The sequence below is a fragment of the Streptopelia decaocto genome (genome assembly GCF_964273445.1).
Source record: "Streptopelia decaocto genome assembly, chromosome: 3".
NCBI classification, from domain to species: Eukaryota; Metazoa; Chordata; class Aves; order Columbiformes; family Columbidae; genus Streptopelia; species Streptopelia decaocto.
The window spans coordinates 79,408,115-79,428,907 of NC_138656.1; the positions used below are offsets into that span (position 1 = coordinate 79,408,115).

The 20,793-nt window shown below is 39.2% G+C and overlaps 1 protein-coding gene across 6 annotated transcripts in view; it reads right to left on the reverse strand.

Moving 5' to 3' along the window:
* The window catches only part of KLHL32 (kelch like family member 32), a gene marked incomplete at its 5' end in the record, with an annotated part of 91,923 nt that overhangs the window by 8,995 nt on the left and 62,135 nt on the right, over positions 1-20,793 (reverse strand). For all 6 annotated transcript variants that reach the window (XM_082048406.1, XM_082048405.1, XM_082048409.1 and 3 more), the window contains one exon: positions 7,051-7,777. In XM_082048406.1, coding sequence (XP_081904532.1) covers positions 7,051-7,777 — 727 coding nt within the window. The remainder of the gene's footprint in view (positions 1-7,050; positions 7,778-20,793) is intronic.

Here is a 20,793-nt window from a genome sequence, read left to right on the forward strand (position 1 = left end):
CACTGGCTAACATAGAAGTACCACCTCTGGTCACTCCATAGAACTCCAGTGAGGCCAAGAATCTGATGAATGGATAGCAGAAACTATGGACAAATCTATTCAAGAGTCTTATCTTCAGCCACGGTAGCAGGGAGGAGTAATACTGGGTTTTGGGTGCATCTCTGCAAGCACCAGCCAGTTACTGGGGTCCCTGCACGTGGACGGTAGCACAAGCACCCAGCTCAGAGACACTTACAGGTGACAAGAAAGCCGAGAGGAGATGTAGCCTTTCCAAACTGTTTCCATCCCACAGTGCCACACGCTGCCCATCACAGCACCTGTGAGGTCCACACGCAAGGACATGCATTGGAAAGCAAGGACTGTTCCCACATCTAATCTCACAATCTGTTATTTGTCTCCACGCTGTTGTGCAGCCTTCACAGTGTTAGTGGCCACCAGCAACACAAACAAAACAATATTTTCTAATATTTGGTTTGTAATTTTATTTTCTTTTACATATTTATTTTCACTCCTAGCATAATATTTAAAAATAAGATGTCAGATTAGTGTTTTGAAAAACAAAAATCATAGTTATTTGGATGATTACCTCCAGAATGTTAAACTACAGGAGATGAATTGGAAACACAATGCTGCGTCACGTATTTCCGTTCAGAAAGGACACCTTAATTTGGGGGGAAAGATATGGAGGAAGAAGAAGAGAAGCAGCTTGCTTCCTCGTAAAATAATGAAATAATAAAATAAGCAAAATTATGTTCCTCTCTTCACAAAGAGCCCCTCACATCAAGTACACAGCTTACATATTTCCCCCTGCGATATTGCTCATCTGTGGTGTTTTATCATTATATTCCCTTCACATACCGCTCTTCACTTTTAGATTAATCTGCCAAAATGAGATGCTAAGGATTTGCATACAGATTTGACTACACAAAAATAGATCTGGAATTAATAACAGTCTCTATATGTTTTAATTTCTTCTAGACTGGAGTACCCTTGCCTCCAGCAGTATTCTTGGCTTTGAAAGTCATCAAGCTGATTTGTCTGCTCTTAGGTTATGATGCCACATGCTGCTACACTGTCCCCTGCAATCAAAGTGCTCACAGAGATAGATTCCATGCCTTCCCCTAACAAGTATATTTTATAGATTGGCAGTTTTGATCTCCCCTCCCCAGGGGGATAATCTGCATCTTAACAGGTTTCTATAGATACATCTGTCATTAAATATGCCATCTTATATCTGCATCAATTTTCAAACTCCAGTTCCTTCTAACTTTGAAGTGCTATTGCAAAAGTTTAAAATTTTCTGCCAAAATTCAAATTTAACAAGTCTGCAATGTCCTCTTGAACTATTTTTTTAACAATTCTCCAGGCAGCTGAGAAAGGGCAAAGAAGAGCAATATGTCTCTTAAAAAAATAGGAAAAAGAAAAAAAAGGTTAAACAGTACTAAAAATACATACTTTCTTTGAAAAAATGGGGTAGCTCTCAGATAATTTCTTAAACTTCTCTGCAGTGCTTTCTATAGGAAAAGGAGGAGAAAGGCAGGGAGACATTGTAACTACACTTGAAAAGAATTATTTAAAAATACAAACCATGCTATTAAATTTGATGCCGAGCAATAGCAGCCAATCTGGTAGTAACCCATCAGTTAAGGAAAGAAAAACAAAAAAACCCCACATCTGGCTAGGTAAATGACAGAAAATTTACGGTTTGGCTGGCTCTCGCTGGGTTTTAATAACTGAGAGCAATGATTGCCCTGCTTTGACATGAGCAGCTTGCTTGGAGGACTGGAGTTTCTGGAAGGCCAGGAGCACTGTCAGGACAAGCCTGTGTGTTTCTTGCCCTTACAGCATCCAGCCCACGGGCTTACAGTGTTTTTACACTGCTACAGCTGCTCTCTCCCTTGCAGTCTGTAAATCCCACTTTGTAAGCCCTCCAAGACCCGTAATTTCCCAACTCATGCAACAGTGCCCCTCTACACAGAGATGTTGCTGCAGGAGTCCAAGACTCGCCTCATCCAGCCCTTCCCCACACATGGGGAATATTTTGGGTTGTTACAGTCCCGCAAACAGTCCACAGACTGCACTGAAAAGCACCTTCAATGAAGACACTTCCAAAAAGAGAAGGGTGGGAGGCAGTAGATTCAACACCTTTTTCTCCCAATTGAAAATTTATAATCCATATTTATAACGTGTCCTGGTGAGACCTCCATATGACGTGAGAAATCTAATCGAATCCAAATCCCCCAGAAAAATCTCACAGCTCTCTCGGAAGTCCCCAAGCGCTAGGCTGAACGCATGAATCCAGGTTTGCTCGGAGACGTGTAAAACTACATGTTGGCAAAGAGCTCCCATGTGTATTCCTTCCAGCAAACCGAGGGAATATACAGCAACTCATGACACATGCCCCAAGGTGCTCTGTTATTTTAAACCAGAAATTTCTCCTCTCTTACATGTCTGTGTGTTAAACACAAGATAATCCTTCCTCAACATGCAAGCCCATTGCTTTTTGCTTGAGCCAGCCCCAGTGCAGTGAGGACAGCTGAGGGGGAACATATTCTCCCACTTTAATGAGTGCCCTGGGCAACACCACCAGCAGCTCTAATTAACACACTCCCAACCCAGATGCAATCCAGCTGCAAATCAGAGCGACATAAGTCCTAGTTTGTCCATATGTCCATTCTTGAAAGGTGTGAGATCCATTTTCTTCATTCAAATATAATAATAATAATAAAAATAAAGAAACACTGTTCCATATGCAGACTAAGACTGGGTCACTGAGGCATTTTTTACGTACTTGTTAAGCTTCCAGTCCTGGTAATTTCTCTGCCAGCCGCACCACAAAACTTGATTTGGTTAGATACCATGTATTTGTATTTATTTCAGATCTGATTTTCATTAAGAAATTTATAGGCATTTACTGAAGAAAAAAAAAATTCTTCTCACAACAAACAGCATATTGATAGTAAGGTAACAATACTTTTTCTCCAAGCCACTTGCTAATTCAGAATAATTCTCAAAGATATATGATCTCCACCATTTCCTTGGTCAAAATCTCCACCATTAGAGGAAAAATAATAATAAAATCCCCAGAATCTTGAATCTTCAAAAAAAAGCTGTTAAATACAAAGCAACTGTACAGGGTTGGCTTGTTTCCCCTCCGCCTCCCAAGCTGAGTTTCCATGTGCATGTCAAGATGTGATTTTTAGCTGACACACTTAAGGTCAGGCAAGTTGGACCTCTGCGAAACAACAGCATAATACTTCGCTTTAGAGAAGACTTTTCATGTGCTAATCTCTGGAGCACTTGAGGAGCCTCCTTATTCCCAGCTGCGGGTGCAGGAACGGCTCAGAGCTGAACCGCCTGGCAGAGGTTCCCTGCCCCTCTCCGGCCCCACCGGCACTACACATATAGGGAAGGAGAAAGGTTAACATATATAGAAAAGCAGGTCTCCAGATTTGCACGTGTGCACCATGGAAGATGCAGGCGAATGGGCATGGTTCAAGTCGTCACTCCTACAGAAAATATTTCCCTGCTTTTATAGGCAACAATTGTTAGTAACATAGAACTCCAGAGGGTTTGGTACATTTTGTTTCTCTTTCACTTTTCAAGCATGTGGCATGCAATTTGTCTGCGAAACAGGTCATGGTGTCAGATGTTAACCGGGGCCTGTAAGATTCATCTTTTACTATAAAATTTTAAAACCATCTGCCCGATGCTGTTCTGCCAATACAGAGAACTTATTTTAATGAATTCTCATCTTCTTTTTAAAACAAGAAAACTAAATAAAATGTGAGCTGTGAAAATTATTTTTTAAATATGAGAAAAAAAAATAATGACACAAATATGAAAACATGTTCCGCAATACACGGAGCTCAGAAAACTTTAGAGCTGAACCCACTTGTGCTGACCATAGAGTCCGACTGCTTCCAGGGTGCAGAAGGCTCCCTGCGCACCTTCTGGCAGGCTAAAAACCCCAAAGGGGTGGTGGCAGCTTGGGGGTCCCTCTGTCACCTGAAACACCGTCCACTCATCTCCTACTGCCAGCATGTGCTTACATTTATACAGCGTTTTGTTTGGCACATTTACTTCCCTTGCTGCCTTTGCTGTGATTTTATGCTCTATTATTTTTGATTCCTTCTCATATTTGTCTCAAAGGAGCAGCAAAGTAAAGCTGAAAATGAATCCCAATAATAACGGAAACCCCTTAAGTCTAGTCAGCTTTTGATTAGCAAAGCCTGTAGAAGACAAGGGGCCGTAGCAAAGGCACCAATACTTTGGCTGTAAAGTAAATTGTCTGTGTGCAGGTCATGTTTTGATGATTTGTTTCACAAATACAAGGGCTAGAAACTTATATTATCACTATTTAATTTATTCACTTACTAAAATACTGGGCACATTTTCATGGTTACCTTGCCAGCTGGTAGTAGCAGACTGACTTTGAGAGCTCTTGTTGATGACCTGTATTTCCCAGAAAAATCAGCAGGGATACAGCTCAGAAACAACCCTAACACAGACTAATTTTTTAATTACCTAATTTTAGGCCACATACTTCAAAATTAGGTTCCCTCCTGCATTACTGATTACTCTCATGCTAACACCTTCCATTTGATGATGAACGGTGGATTTTTTGAGCAGTGACTACTGATATTTTTGGAACAATAAAACGTCTCTCTCTACTATTCCCCTGCTCCTGAATATACACGCATTCAGCGAGCTACATTCTGGCCCTAAGCAATTAATTAATAGAATGCTAGCTACAGTTATTGCATCTCCATCTACTTTTATTTATATAATAACTCTATTCAATACACAGAACCCAGTTTTCAATCTGTGAGTACATAATTCAGATCAATACCCTACTGAAGTATAGCACAGAATGCTCTCGTAATTCATAATAACCTGTCTGAATCTAACATCTCAAAACTGCTAAGCATTTTCTCAAAAACTATACAAAATACAACCAAAAAGTCTCGTCTATCTTACTCCAATGGCAAAACATTGCTCCTTACTGTGACTTAACAACAAAGATAAGTTGGTAACATTTTCAAATATCAATGAAACAATATTAATAAAATATTCTTGTTGTTTTGCCCAGTTTTAAAGAGTTCATCTAACAGGCTTTCACTTACCTCTTCCCCTGATTCAACAGCTGTATTAGAAGCATATCCTTGAACAGAATATCACACTGCTTCATTATATATATGCAGATAGTATTTAAGCACACAGGCAGGCATGCATTTCACTTACGTAACTAGGCACATTAATTAATCGTCAGCATAATTTTCCCTTTCTGAGAATAGTCACATATTTAACTTAATCTCTATCAAATACTTCCCTGTGTTTTTTTGGTGTGGTTCTTTTTTGGTTGGTTGTTCCCCCCCACCCAAAAGAAAAAGAATTTAAGAAAAAAAATGTTACTTTTTGCCTGTACTGGAGCAGGGACCACACTCTGATGGATGTTTCTAGTGCTCGTTCCATGATTTTGTATGAATATGTTGAACACAATTTCCTAAAAAGCTCTATTTTTGATAAACAGGCTGTCAAATGTAAACCACAAGATGAGGGGAAAAAAAATAAAATAAAAATCAAGACGTAGCAGTAGTAGCATCCACATATTTGAATTCCTCATCACAGACACACATCTCCTTCCACTGATAAAATAGGAAAGGTAGTAAATAAACAGGGAGATGCTCTGAACACGCTCAGCATGTACCCTAAAGCAGAAATCCTGTTTGTACACTTCAGAATTAACACACAGCACAAACTCTTGTACAAGACACTCTTGATGCCAGTTGTTGAACAAAGTGACCCAAAGCACCTGCCAGGGATCTAGGTGATTTCCTGTGTTCTATCATGCTTTTAATTCCAAAGCCATTCAAATTCATGATTTTAGTGTATACCTATAAAAATAGATACCTGCTAACTCCCCTGTCAATGCTTGGGAATCCATTCCCAGCAGGCACTTAATCCATATGGGCAAACATATATCTGCAAGGAGCTCTGCTAACCTGAATGATATACTTTGAAAAGCACAGCGAAGGCTTAAGTAGTTAACTTAATCTTTCATTCCTATACCATCTTTTCACCAGAGGGATCCCAGACGGTATTAAAATCCCCAGAGGGTATCTACAGTGAAGATGGCAATCGCTGAACATTTTCTTCAAGGGCTAGCCCCATTTACTCATTAACTTCCTTTATAAATATTACAACTTTATAACCTTGCGTGACACACTCCTTACTAAAAGGTGGATATTTTTCTGTCAAATCTTCTGTAGACAGCATTAACCTTATTCCAAAGTAACTAACACCAGAAAAGTCACTACAAAGACGGATGACACAATGCTCTCAACTCCCATAAATGTGCAAATGTAAAATAAAAAGTGCATCAGACTTAGCTGCAAATGATACATCAAATTAAGATTACAAGGCCTATGCTTTCATTTATCTGTGCCATAAAGCTATGATTACATCCAAGCAGTTCTGTGTACTTGTTATGGACAGTCAGAGCCACACATGGTTTCTAACAGCATCTTGGCCTGTTACAATATTGTGAAGAGCACATGGGAGCAGTGCATACACCTGCCTTCAATCCTTGGATCTATCCTAGCCAGAACCCACTTATTTCTCCATTTCATTATCAGGAGTAAGGCACAGTGGTACCAGATCATACTACAGAAACTGGGTCTTGCTTTTTGTTTTTGAGAAGCACACAGGATTTGTCATCTGAAATTTGTCCAAAAATGCATTATCATTTCAATTCACTGTGATTTATGAATGGTGAGTAGAGGTAGCATATATGATAGATGCAGCTTTGAAACACAGAGAGATATTTAGCAGACACAAAAAAAAAGAAAAAAAAAGTATAATTTATGTTATGCTCCTATACTCCTAATCAGGCTTGATTGTATGCTTCCAGGCTTAAATTCCTTGAAATACCCATCCCCTAAGACAAAAGTTATCCTGATGTATAAATCAAAGAAGTTTTACTAGTTTTGTTCGAGACAGTAGTTTGGTATTTTGTTAGTACCTCTAACTGTGTGAAACGTTTTCTACCTGATATCCAAAGAAGACCATCCACCACATATCCTGCATGGCATGAGAGCGATCGGTCAAAGGACTGTACAAAGGTCCACTTGTTCTTCTTGGGGCAGTAGCGTTCCACGGTGGGTAACACTTGACGCAACTCATTTCTCCCCCCTGCTGCATAGAGGTACTCATCCACTGCTCCCAGCACAAAGTGTTCCCGACAGTTCTTCATTGGAGCTATCTCAGCCCACGAGTTGGTGCGGGGGTCGTAGCGACAGGCAGTTCTCACCGCACAGGAACGCCCTGTGGAGTGCTCTGCCTCTCCACCAGCAACGAAAAGAAAGTCTCCCATGACAGCGACACAGTGGTGGCTTCTCCCGACAGGCATGGGTGCCAGCTCGCTCCAGTTGGCAATCCCTGCGATATGAACGTTCTCTTGATCTACCGGATTGAAGTATCGCAGTTCCTTCACTTTACAGATTTCGCGTTTTTTCCCACCAATAATGTAAAGAGTGTCTGACTGGAAGCGAGGTTTTGTCCTTCTGGTTTGCCAAACGGGCTGTGCATAGACGCTCTGATGGTAAGCCAAGGCCTCGTTAATCAGCGCTGTCGCAGTTTCACTGGCTTGGACAAGAGGATGCGAAAGAGCTACGGTGTGCAGCGTATCCGCGTCCATAAGGCCAAAGCGGACATACTGTAGAAGTTCATCCATGTACTGGTAGTGGCAGTTGTGTTCCAGCCACCTCACAGCCAGCTAAAAGTGGGAGGAAGGGAGGGAAAAACAAGACACCAATCATTTGTGTACAATTCTGTCAAATAGTTGGTGTTTTGAAAACTGTGCTTGCATTCCAAGAAGAGCTATATACTTGCCTCAGCAGTAAAATCAATCAATAGAAAAAATAGTTACGAATGCATGTGAGCCAACATAAAATATACTTACTAAACTTCCATCTATAATATACGTAAAAGCTTTTTATTGCAACAGTCCCCCTAAAGAATTTCCGCAGCATTATCAGGTTGCCATACTGCTATGCAATACTCTTGCTGTGCAGACTGCTAGTGATGCTGCAGGAGACCACGATATACAAGAATCAAGCTGCTGAAGCAATAATATAAATGTAGAGACTCTGTGATCACTGGATACCACAAATACACTAGAAAGAAAAGTAAGATTATGGTTAGATAGATTACTAGAAAGAAATACACTTTCTGCCCTCCATCTTTCATGCTATTTATAACAAAATATTGAAGGAATACAACAAAATACATACTGAAACCTTCAATACTTTTTTCCTTCATTTATTTTAGTCATGAATAGTAGAGAGGTATGAAGGCACCAGAAATTAAGCCAGAGAAGAGAGAGGCAGAGAAAAGGCTCTGCTGTTTTGGGACTGACAGAAAGTGGTAAAACAGACTCTAAAAGTGTTCAGCAATTGCAGCTGGCATCAACAGTCAAAATTAAACATAGACGTTAGATTACATAAAGCATATTGAATACAACTAGATCTAAAAAGAGGCTAGGAAGGGCCTAAACCATTTCAAGAACTGTCATGTAAGTTGTTCTTGAAAGTCTCCAGTGATGAAGATACCAAATCATCCCCATGCTCAGCTGTCCTCTCAGACAGATTTTCCTTTTACCTACACAGGAGCTCTAAACCTTTCAAGTCACTGCCTCATTTTCCACCTTTGAGTTTAAACTCCAGAGCTCAGGAAACCCTAGACCAACCCTTGAAATTAATCCATCCATACAGGTCAAAAAGCAGTCTGCTACCTTCCTTTCCTTCTCCACCTGCAATGTATTTTGTTATGTGTGTTGCAGTTTCCTCTTCTCTGAGTAAAAATAGTCTCCCAATCCATCTTTGGCCACCTTTTCTAAACCTCTGTTGCTTGGCTCACAGTTCTCTGTTATTGAAAGGAAATGCCCCTCTTTCTTAATGTTTGCTGCTGAAAACTGGATAAAATCTCCCTCTTAAGGCTGTAGTAGTAGCAAATAGATGGGAAGGATCACTTTGCTTATACCAATCTATTCCATTCTTGTTTGTACATCACCATACGAGACTGTTAGTGCACTATGATATTGCTGAATCGTGTTTAAGCTTATGACTGAGTACTATTCCCACCTCTTTTTTTTTTGCAGCGCTTCCACAAAGTGCCATGCTTTCTCTGCCATCACTCAACTCTCTACTATTTACTTCGGGCCACTGCTCCAATCTGTTGAAATCATTCTCAGTCCTAATCGTATTTTCAGAAGTGAAGACCATTCCACACTCTGATTGTTCAAAAACATAAACCCCATATTATTCCTTCATCCAGGTCATTAACAAAGACATTGACTCGTTCTGGATGAGGACAGACTCCTCTGCTTGACACTTTGTCTCATCCTGACAAAGAACTCGTGGAGAAGGAGTCTCTAATTAGTTGTATGACAACAACAGTTTAATCTAAAACTTACTGCCCTCTATTGCTTATGGGAATGTCCCATCTAGGAGCTGGTCTGAAAAGCTTCTGTCTTACTCATGGCTTTCATACACACATCACATACCACGTTTATTGCTGCTTCCTTATTATTTTGGAGAGGGAAGATGACAAACTAAAATCACCTTCTTAATTAAGATTAATTTGAAACACCTTCTCTGCATACTGCTATTCAACTCCTGCATTGAGTTTCAAAATGTGCATTACCAATATGTGTTTAGACCTGTAAGTAAACAAAGAATTATTCAAATATATTTGAAGGTGTTTATAGACTTGAGATCATTGAGCATGATCCATGTGTTGGGTGTTTCCAGGGGGTGGTTTTAGGCAAGACCCTATTCCATGTCTTAGGCCATACGAATCATTCCTCAAAGCCTTCAGAGGCACTTAGCTCTCATCATTGACTAGACACTTGAAATTCAAGTGGAATTCACGCTATCTTCATCATGTTGAAGACAGTAACTGAATTCATACCAAATGAATGATGTGTAGGTTGCTATATTAAAGGAGAATAGTTTACAAAAAATGAACTCTTATCCATCATCACTTGCATCCAACAGACTGGTTTCTTCTGCTAATAGTTCATGCCTTCACTCACATCTAAAATGGTGTTCAGGAGGTATCACCTGTGCTATAACAACATACATTACAGACTCTAACATAAACTAGGTCTTGGTAACCACAGGCTTTTAAAGGAAGTTTAATATTAATGCCTGCTAATATCTCAGAACTTTACCTTTCCTCTTTCCTTTCTTTTCCTCCAACTCACCCCTAGTAAATAATACATAAGCAAGCAAGGAACACTACATATATTCATAACTTTCACAGACAAAATATCTGCATTCATTTGTGCATATGTGATGTGTGAGGACCTACAACAGAGGGGATGGACATCTCCATTACAAGATATTTTCTCTGCTCAATGAAATTTGGCAAAAGCAACTTGGTTCATACAGAGTTTGGTCTGTACTGAGAGTGTTCCTGGAGTTGCACAAATGTTTCACTGAAACCAATAACACTTAAAGTTTCCCTAAAATCACAGAATTTCTAAACCACAGCAATGGTGTAATGTGATATAAAGATTTTTTTGTTGGCGCTTACAGGAGGTGTACAATCTATTCCTGGTCTTGAACCCAAACTTTCTCCATCCCTTCCTCCACTATTTCATCCCTACTCATCTGATCTGCATCTTTATTGATGAAAACTTTTAAATCTTTCCAAACTGAATTTCCAGATTTCCAAACTAACCTCTTTGGGATCCTCTACATGCTACACCTAAAGGTATCTTTGGTCTACACTGCTTTTACCTTTTCTTTCTGAAGAGCAACTGCACCAGCAATGGGGAGGGTAAGGTGAATCACAGGCTGTCTTTTGTGTAGGGAGCTACTGGCTCTTACCAGGCTCCACACCTGAGGTCAGTTTGCAGTGGAGTGCTGCATTTTGCTGTATTAATTTAGAAAGTTATTAATTTAGAAAGTAGGCCTAAGTATGCTACATCACCTGGGTGGCCTGTAAGCATTTGATAATCAGCAGAGAAGCTCTACTGGGCCTTAGCGAGGGAGCTGAGTTCTGGGAATCACAACGTGTTTAGAAGCTCCTGTCCAGATCAACTTGAGCTACTGCTGAACACAATTTGGCAACAGCGTCCTGTGTGACCCACACCTAATCTGTGGCACTCCGATGCAGAGCAAAGCTCATATGAAATAATAGTTATAATGTTTTATTCTCCTTATTTGCGGTTGATAACAATGACTGTTACTTGATTTTTAAATCCCACAAATTCATTTTGGGACACTGCTTAAAACTAATTGCTAGGAATTTAAACTACAAATGTAGGTATTGATATGTATATTCATAGAACTTATTTATCTCCTAAATTGTGACACAGGACTATAGAACAAGTCATATGGTTTTAGGGGCACTCACAAACGGAGCCTTAGACTTACACATTTGGTATGCAGGACACACTGTGATAGAGCTCTCTAGCAAAACATGGTGTTTCATACTATAGAAGCATGGAAGAAAATTGAGTTACTTATGTGGGTGAACAGATATTCTAGTAACTGGATTGTTTGGCAGCTACTGGAAAGCCAGAGAGGGAAAAGTTCAAAAGAAAGAAAATTAGGTTCCCAGATGTTTTGCTTGTAGTAGAAATAGTCACTGATGGACTGTAATACAGTTCTAAATCTCCTTCAGTATAAAGGAGGAAAAACTAACACTAATAAACACATGGCATTCATCAACGCAAGTTTTACCATCTTTACTCAGGTTTTGTTTAATCCAGACTTAGAAAGCTGATGCCTATGTAGAAACTCCAAAATTACCCCATTTATATACTGATTATAGCACCTATTTTTTAGCCTCTCTTGCAGTAGTGATTAGCAACTATAATCAGTATTAGCAAAAAAATCAGCTCAAAGCCACGATACACATTATGACACTGCAAGGAAAGACATTCAGACTTCTCTAAGGAAATACCAATAGCACTTGAAATTACAACTGTGTTTAAAACGCAAACAAGTAAGCAAGCAAAAACAAAGAGACCATCCACAATTTTGAAGTTTAAAATATTTGTATCACTGCTAAATAATTTACAAAAATAAGGAAAGACTCCTAGTGCCATATAGGCAAATTCTGTTTAAACTGCTAGAAGCTTCTTTTCTATTAATTTTAATGTATGAGCGTGTGAGAAAAGGAAGCTACAGCCTAGTGCCTATATCAACTTTAATAAATAATATATTTTGCCATATTCATCTTCTAAACTAAGTAAATGACAGAAGTAGACCCTCAGAAGGACAGGATTTTCAAACTAGATTAATTCTCTTCCTCTAAAGCCTTAACCCAAAGGATTTTTCTTCTCCAAGGTTACATTACTTGATTTAGCAATGGAGTACTTTCTCAAAATAGCAGAAAACAGATGGAAAAATATATTGTGGCACAGTTGGAGTGTACATCTAAACACACCTGCATGTTGGATGGTGATTTCTTTGCATTTTCAATGGCTGCTTCTGCTTCCAGTACGGTGCTTTGGCAGTCCAATTCTCACAGCCCCAAAGCGTGGTCCTTCCCTCCCTGCTGTTAATGATGTATGTACCACATATGTACCGTGGCAGGCACAGAGACAGTGGAGGTTAAAGCTGAATTCAAGAGTTTCACCCCTGTTGAAGATAATCCTGCAATAAGTAGTTACCTGGTCTTTTGGGCTGCCATCTCTCCCAGGAGACACGAGAGCCTGTCACACCTGTGCCTTGCCCATTTGGCAACCCTTTTCATGCCCCTCTGCAGGGGAACACAACAGACCTCCTCCTGGCATCACAGCCAGTTTCCCAATCAGAAAAGCCAAGCTACTTTACAAGTCCGAAAAGCTTGATATACTTGTTAGACCCAGCTTCAACCGGAAACTACTTTAAGTCACCAAGTCAGTGTCAGGAACAGTTTATGTCCACAGTGCTCTTGAGAGCAAACACTCCTCTAAGCCTGGGCTCTGTGAGAGGCAGAGGCCATGGGGACCCCTTTAAAGTCATCTTGGTCTGATCTTTAGTTGATGTATCCATGTTGCAGCCACACAGACCACAAAGGAATCATGCTATTTTATAACTTCTGAGGTCTCCAATAAGTGAGATGAAGCTAAAAAGTCTCAGTGGTTGTGAAAAAAAAAAAAAGAATTTTTTGAGGTTTGGGTTTGTTGTTGTTTTTTAGAAACAACAAATAAAAGGAAACATTAAATTTCATAAGGTTGTGAAACAATGAATTCATACTGTTGCATTAGAACAAATAGAAATCTTAAAATACAATAACATAGTGAACATTTTTGTATTAGGAGAAAGGACAATTTTAAATATGGAAAAGTGGAGGGAAGTATTTTCCTGGACTGATATATGTTCAACACAAATGATCAGATTTCTCCATGACAGTCTGATTATGATAAATTACCAAGGAAACAGAAAGAACCACAAACCTCTTAACAGAAATCTCACCTGAACAGTTGTTCTGTTGCTTAAGAAAAATGCTAGGCCAGAAAAAAGAAAATCAAATTAATATCTTTGTATTGTTAGCATATCGGACAGTGCTCTAGATCTGCTCCTACTAATTGGTAAGCCAAAAAGAGTCCTAAAAGCAAGTTACTACAGCATTTACTTTAAGGCACTGAGGGTATTTCAAAAAGCAAAACTTGGGGTTTACTAACTCAGTGTTTGAAAACACTAGAAATACAGATTTTGGCTATAAACTTGCACATGATTTGGCCTCTCCTTAGAGTTTACCTAACTCAGCAAACCTCAGGTGTTCCAGACTGAAACCTCTTGGCTCAAAACTCACTGTTCATCTCAGTTGGCTGTTGTCAGCACCACCGTGGCTCTTCAAATCTCACGTCCAGGAGCAAAATCCGTGGATAAACCAGGACATTTACTAAAGCTCTGACTGAAGGCTATGAACTTCTGCTCTTAAAAAATGAACAGGGATTTCCATAAGGCCTAAATTAGGATCTCTAAAGGGTCTCAGTCCTTCTCTCTCTCCAGATACTACAAAGAACAAAACCCGGAGTGTTTAGGATATCAAGTTAAGCACTTTATTTAAGTAAGGTGAACTACATTGCACTATATCAGCCATTTGGGAATAAAAACATACGGGTGAAGAATTGTTTCTGAGAAAAAGAAAAAAACAACGAGAAAAAAAACCCACAATTTTTTAAAGCCATAAGTTGCATGTGAATATTTTTAGAAGTTAGTACAGAAGCATATAGCATAGGCTCCAGACTCTCTTTGCAATTGTCTCAATCAGGTACTACCTTACAGTTGTGGGCAACATAGAAAATGAGTGATTCAAACCTCAATGCTGAAGAGCCTTAAAGATAAAAATCTTTTTATTCTTATTTTAAATTAAAAATGTGCATAAAAATAAGACTGTAATGAGCTGCATGTAGAACAATCAAAATTATAAGGTATTTGCATTTCTTTTGCACGGTGAGCCAAACAACTACAAAATTATGCATAGGATTCTCTCAATCCGAACACAGTAAATATTAATAATCTCTGAATCAGCAATGAAATACCTTTTGCCCCTGAACCTTGAAGAGAGACTTTCCAACTCAAAAAGTTGTAGTACAGTGACTGAGGCCATATTGACAAGGCACCAGGCTGAGGCACATGCGTGTAGCCTGTGAAAATAAAGCTGTGCCATCCCCCCACGCTCCTTACACACAGACATTTTTAAATTACCTGTTTGTCGGTTTTACAAATGCGTGTCTGTGTAAGCAGCCTCCTGTGTGGCGCTGCGTTAGCAAGCGGGTACCCTTTCATTTGCACATCTTGATTTTACAATCAGAATTAAAACATTTGTTCTGTTCAGGGTGAGCTGATAAAGAGGGGGTTTATTTTTTTTTTTATTTTTATTTTTTTGTAAGGTGAAAAATGAAAGAAAAATGTTCCCCTAGATGTATGATGCCTTTGGGCTCCATTTGAGGAAAGGAAAAAAAGACAGAGAAAGCTACTGTGAAGGTCACAGAGTGAAAGAACTTCCTCAGGGCACAGAATAAATTAAATCCCAAGGAAAAAATAAAATGTGATTTCCAGAGTGTGAGGCACAAACTCAAAATGACAATGATTGACAGCCAAACTATATCCGTGCAATATCGAAGACTGCACGTTCTCATTTACCTCAGTGTAGCCAGCAAGCGCCCATTAAACATCCGTCTGATGCCCAAATTAACCTTCTTGGCAAACTGAAAGAGGCACAAACTATCATAATCAACCTTTCATTATCACAGCAGCCTCTAGTTAAAGGGTCAGAATAATTGTGCCATCAGAGCCCTGATTGTTTTCAATCAACAGACGACTGGAGTGACAGCTCAGTGATGGAGTAGTTTGATGAAACCGCACCAGGCCTAATCAGAGCAGATGAAAGGAAGGCATGATTGGTGCAAATGAACAGTCGTGCCTCTCTTTTTCATTTACAATCTGAAATTACTCTTAAATTTACAGGGTTTTTTCTCCCTTATGAGTACCTCTGAAAGAATGTTTGACTTATTATGAGTTCTGACAGTGCAGAGTTATAAAACACAGGTAGGGTTTTCAGCCCGGGCTTTAAGTGGGTATTCAGCATAATTTTAACAAATTCACTCTTGAAAAGCACAAAATGACTAAAGACTTCCAATGACCTAACCTTTCAGTGCTGTTTGATTAGCAGAACAATTTATCACAGCTCACATGCTTCATGATAAGAGAAGATTAAAAAAAAAATGGGCAAGGATCTCTTGCAAATGTTTTCTCTTAGCCAATGTATTTATTGCATTATTGCTCTCCTCTCTCTCTCACACACACACAAGAAAAAAATTAAAGAACACTGCATTAATAACCCTTTTCCTCTTAGAATGAATAATGGAAGCCAAGCAAGGGATTGTTTGGAGATGAAAGCAGAGACCAATTATCATGCCACTGACAGCATCAATATTTAGTTTTCGGGTGGTTTGTTCATTCCCACATTCTAAGGGATAGAAAAATGAATCAGCCCCACTAGGTTTTTCTTACCTTATTCACCAGCACAGAATCAGAGTGCCTCATACATTTTAAAAAAAAAAAAAAAAAAAAAGGGGGGCTGTTTTGGCAAAATTTGGAGAAAATGGAAAATTCAAGTTTCCTATACCACCTTAGCTACAATTCACTCCCCACTCCCCTCAGCTCCAGCCACATGGCTTCCCATCCTCACAACTGTGCTGTAAGGAAGGTGCAGTAAATCAAAAGAACCTCTTTGTACCTCTGAAGAAAGCAAGTATTTCAAGTGACAAGTGGTAAATCTTTTTTTCTGTGATCTTGGTCATCATCAGATGTTCCCTAGTCTGTCAAACATCAAAAAACACACACCAACGTTCAGGTCAGCATATAAAAACAAAAAAAGCAGCTTAGAAGCAAAGATTAATATTTGCCCGAAGGGGGAGTGGATAGGGAAGACTGATCCAAATACCAAAGGCTTTTAAGAAGTTTTGTTTCCTGTACCTTTTCCTCACAGTACTGATGGAAGTTTTAATCCCTTAAGAGTCTGGGGCTGTAAGCAGAACATTTGTCTAAGTGGAAAACACACAAGTGCCCTCAGCTGAAGAAGCTGTGAGCTGGCTTGCACATCCTGGCTGACACAGAGGATGCCATTTTCATTTGTTCCTGTTTAATTTATTGAAGTCTGCCGTTGATGTAAGTGGGTTGAAAAGACCAGGCTCTCCGGTGTTTTTCTTTGCATGGTGAGGAAAGTCTTACTATCCTATGATAGCATGAAGGCTCCAACCCAGCCCAATTAAGGAAGATCTATTAGCTCCAAGTCCTAGATAAAAGAAGCGTGACAAAAGCTGCCCAGTTTGCCAGTGATTTGGCAAGTACTGTCTCTCTGTGCTTCCACTCCATTGACAGCTGAGTTTCACCTTTCTTCCTATTTCAAATATTAAAATACTCAAGTCTTCCAAGTCTAAAGACACTGTCTACAATACACATATGGATTTAGTGAACTCTTGGGAATGACCCAAAGACACTCCTAACATGCCAATGAAGAAAAAAACTAACAGTTTGGGAAGCTGTCATCATGTGCTTTGTTGGATGGAACAGAAAGAAGGCTCAGAAGCAAACATGCTTCTCTCTATGCAAACAGCAAAGTCTCACATTCACATTTCCTCACTACAAGGACCCTACCACATAGCCAAAGATGCTGTCATTCTGCTATTTGTCTCCAACTCCTGCCCAGCCACCCCATCCTGATTCAGCAGTGACACTGGCTTTGTATACAAGGGGGCTCCTAAAATGCATTGTCAAACTGGAGTCTGAGAGAACAGCTAGCAGGAAAGAAAAAACATACACCCTTCCAGAGCCAACCATAACCACTGCCACCCAGTCAGTGACCCACAGCCTCACAGATGGACAGAGTTTGAAGGACTGAGGAATCAGACAGTAGGCTCAGGCAATAGAGAGGGAAGCCAAACATAAATGAGTTATGGCTTCAGGAAATACGTGGCCCAAAAGGAAGATTTGATAACCCCAAGGTTCATTAGATTTGGAGAGTGAAACCACTTGTTAGTTTATGTTCCCCTGACTTCTTATCAGTCTCTGCAAAACCTGTAGTGGATTTGTCTGGAGTGCTACTTTAGGAAGCTCTTGGTCTGCTAAATAAGAATTGCTTTACCTCTTGGCTGGAATTTTGCTGGTTTGGGATCTACATGATGTCAAGACAACAACATACAACTTCCAGAACACCAGCCCTGCAGTCGTAAACTGCTTTCCAAAAAGCAGAAATTTGATTTTGATCTTTCAGCACTGAATAACATGCAGCAAGCGGAGTTGTTGGCCAAAGTCTGTCTAGCAGCACAAGTGGTACATTATATTATACTGCAACTAAAGTAGAGGTACATAATGCAGGTGTATTAATAGTCAACATTTATCAAAATTAATGGCATTAAAGTGAATCATAATGTATTAAAGATACTTCTAGTTTTTTCTCGAGTGCTGATAAGATCGATATTCTTTAAAGCATTTAAGCTGTAAAGCATCAATCACCAGTTCCTGTGACTTCCTCACAAGGCTGCTAGACAAAAATATTGTCCTGCACAGCCTTCAACAGGTACAGGGGGAATACATAAGCTACGTGTCTCTGGCAGTTTTCTTAGTCATCATTTAAAAGCTCCATCAGTAACAATTTTAACAGCAGTATTACCATCTCAGAAATTTTGAATAAATGTTTCTGCACAACATCCTTCTTAGAAAGGGAGAAATTCTTTATCCTAAAGACAAACTCTTCACCAACCAAATACAGTCCCTTGCATGGTCAGTCTAGTGCTTTACTGTGAGATTCCTTCCTCCCTGGTGCTACATAATGATACTGGCCTGTATGTGTTTTATAGGAAAAGCACAGAAAAAAAAAGCCGTTTTACAATAGCATTTAAGAATATAGTGTGCACTTTAAAAAATTGTATTCGCTTCTTCTACACACTTTATCCAATGCATTTTATTTTACCATTTCCTATATTTACTGGAAATGAGATTAAACTGAAGCCTACCTAGAAGACACTGACTAACCTCAACAGAAACATTCCAGCTTTTTAGACTTGCAACAAAAGAACTACGTTCAAAAATCAGCTTTGCAAAAGGCTAGCTGAACTACATGGATATATAGCATTATATATGGTAATGAGTTATTATATTAAAGCAAAGGGTTGCTATAATGGAAAAACTAAACTTTTCATCTACTGGAGCTCAAAGTGAAGTAAGGTAGGGACAGAAGGTAAACTCTCAGCTGTTGTAAATTATCACAGCTCATGGAAGTTTGCCATTTTACACCTTCTGGGGAATCTGAACTTCAAAATTATATAGCACTTTCCTTCCAAGTATTTCAAAGCAATTTATAAGCAGTAAAACTTGAGCTTCTCTGAGAGAAGTGTACATTTCATCCATTTTCCCAACATGGGTACTAAGACAGAGAAAAATCAAGTGGTATGACAGAAGACAGCAATGGTACAGCTGACATGATCAAAATCTTCTGTCCCCTCAAGCTGCCCACAACTGTTTCTTTCCTGCACTACCAAAATGCTGCAGAGTTTTTTGTGCTTCGTGACACAGAATGGAACCTGGTGAGATGCAGATATCTGAAACTGAGGACAAAATGGGTCCCTAAATATCATCTGACAAAAGTATTTGAGATACTTTTGCAGCTGAAAAGCACATCTCCATACAGGAAACAAAACACTGCATTCTTTCTTAACCTTGTAGCAGCAAAATAAAACTATCTTACCCTGTATTGTGCTTCAAGGGAAGTGTGTTCTTGTGTGATCAAGTCCTCAAATCATGGAGTAGTTTCCTTTACAGTCATTTGGAGCTTCTCTACACAGGCAGATCTACAAATGTGCTTCTTCTGCTATGATGGAAGGAACAAGCAAGGTCTAGTGCAAGCCCAGGAATGACACTCCATGTGCACAATTGTGTGTTTACAACCTGTACAAGCTAGTGTGTAGTCCCTATTGGAACAGACTTCACAGGTACCCCACAACCACTCTATTTTCCTGTGCACTGCAATGACTATCACTCCTGGAAGCGTACACAGATAAAATAAATGAGCTGTGATTGATCACACTGGAAAGGCTCTACTTGCTCCTGCAATCAAAGTAAATTTTATTTTAACAGTTTCATCAGAAAGGAGTGTGGAGAGTGATGATCTATCCAGAGCAAAGCAAAGCAATAAAACCAAACCCAAAATATGACATCTGGAGACAGAAGCTCGCTTCTTCCTTTCAAAAAGGTCTAGCCATGAAGACAATTAGAAATTACAAGCAACCCTCCAATCATAAACACTACTAAAATGTAACTTTATAGGTTCCTAAAACCTGTAGACCTTAACAGATCTGCCTGTCTTCAATAACTTGATCAAATGGCAAGAAGCTCTGAAGTAACAACTTCTTGCCATCTATTTTCTAATGCATCACAAAATGCTCAAATTTGGCCCCTCCATCATTTGTCATGACAGTAAAACCAACATTGCTAGGTGTTTTATCTCTGACAAATTTTTCTGAAGTTGCAACAAACAGAAGCTTATATCTTCATAAACAGCTGTCTAACCAGGGCTCTTAACTGTGATGTGATTTCAGTTTAAGCAGATCAAAGTTTACAATAGCTTTTTTCTCTTCTTAAACAGAGTGAGGACAGAGCGCATGGGAGGTAGAAGAAGAGGATCTCCCCACTCTGTAGCTGCTACCATTCCAAAATCTAGAATTGCTCTTTTTTATTTTCAGAAGAAACATTCGGGCTGACATCAAATGCAGTGAAACTTTACATAGCCATATTTAATATTAAACTAAGTTGTCATTTTCACTTACAATTATCTACTAGCAATCTTTCACCATCCAATACACATTGGTTTTATTGCTATTCTTCTCTTGTTATTTTTCCCCCGAAATATATTTTAGAAATACAGTGGCTCTCTACGGAGACAGGAATCTACAAGCTTTCATCAGTAAAAATTGTTAGAGAGTGAAATAGGCACAAAATCAACAGAATTCTATAAAAATGCAATTCAGCTCTGTGAAAAATAGTATAAATGGTTCTTGAATGTAGAAAGATTCCTATTCCTTTCTCCCCTGTTGTTAGGGTATAATTTTCTAAGGATTTAATAGGCAAATCCAACAAATCATATAAAAATGTATCATTTTCTATAATAATCTTGACAACAGCTCTACAGGACTTGTACATCATTAATATTTTAGGTCGCACATTGAAAACGTACATCAAAGTACATATTCTCCTTAGTTGTTTATATATTGTGTGTGCTATCAAC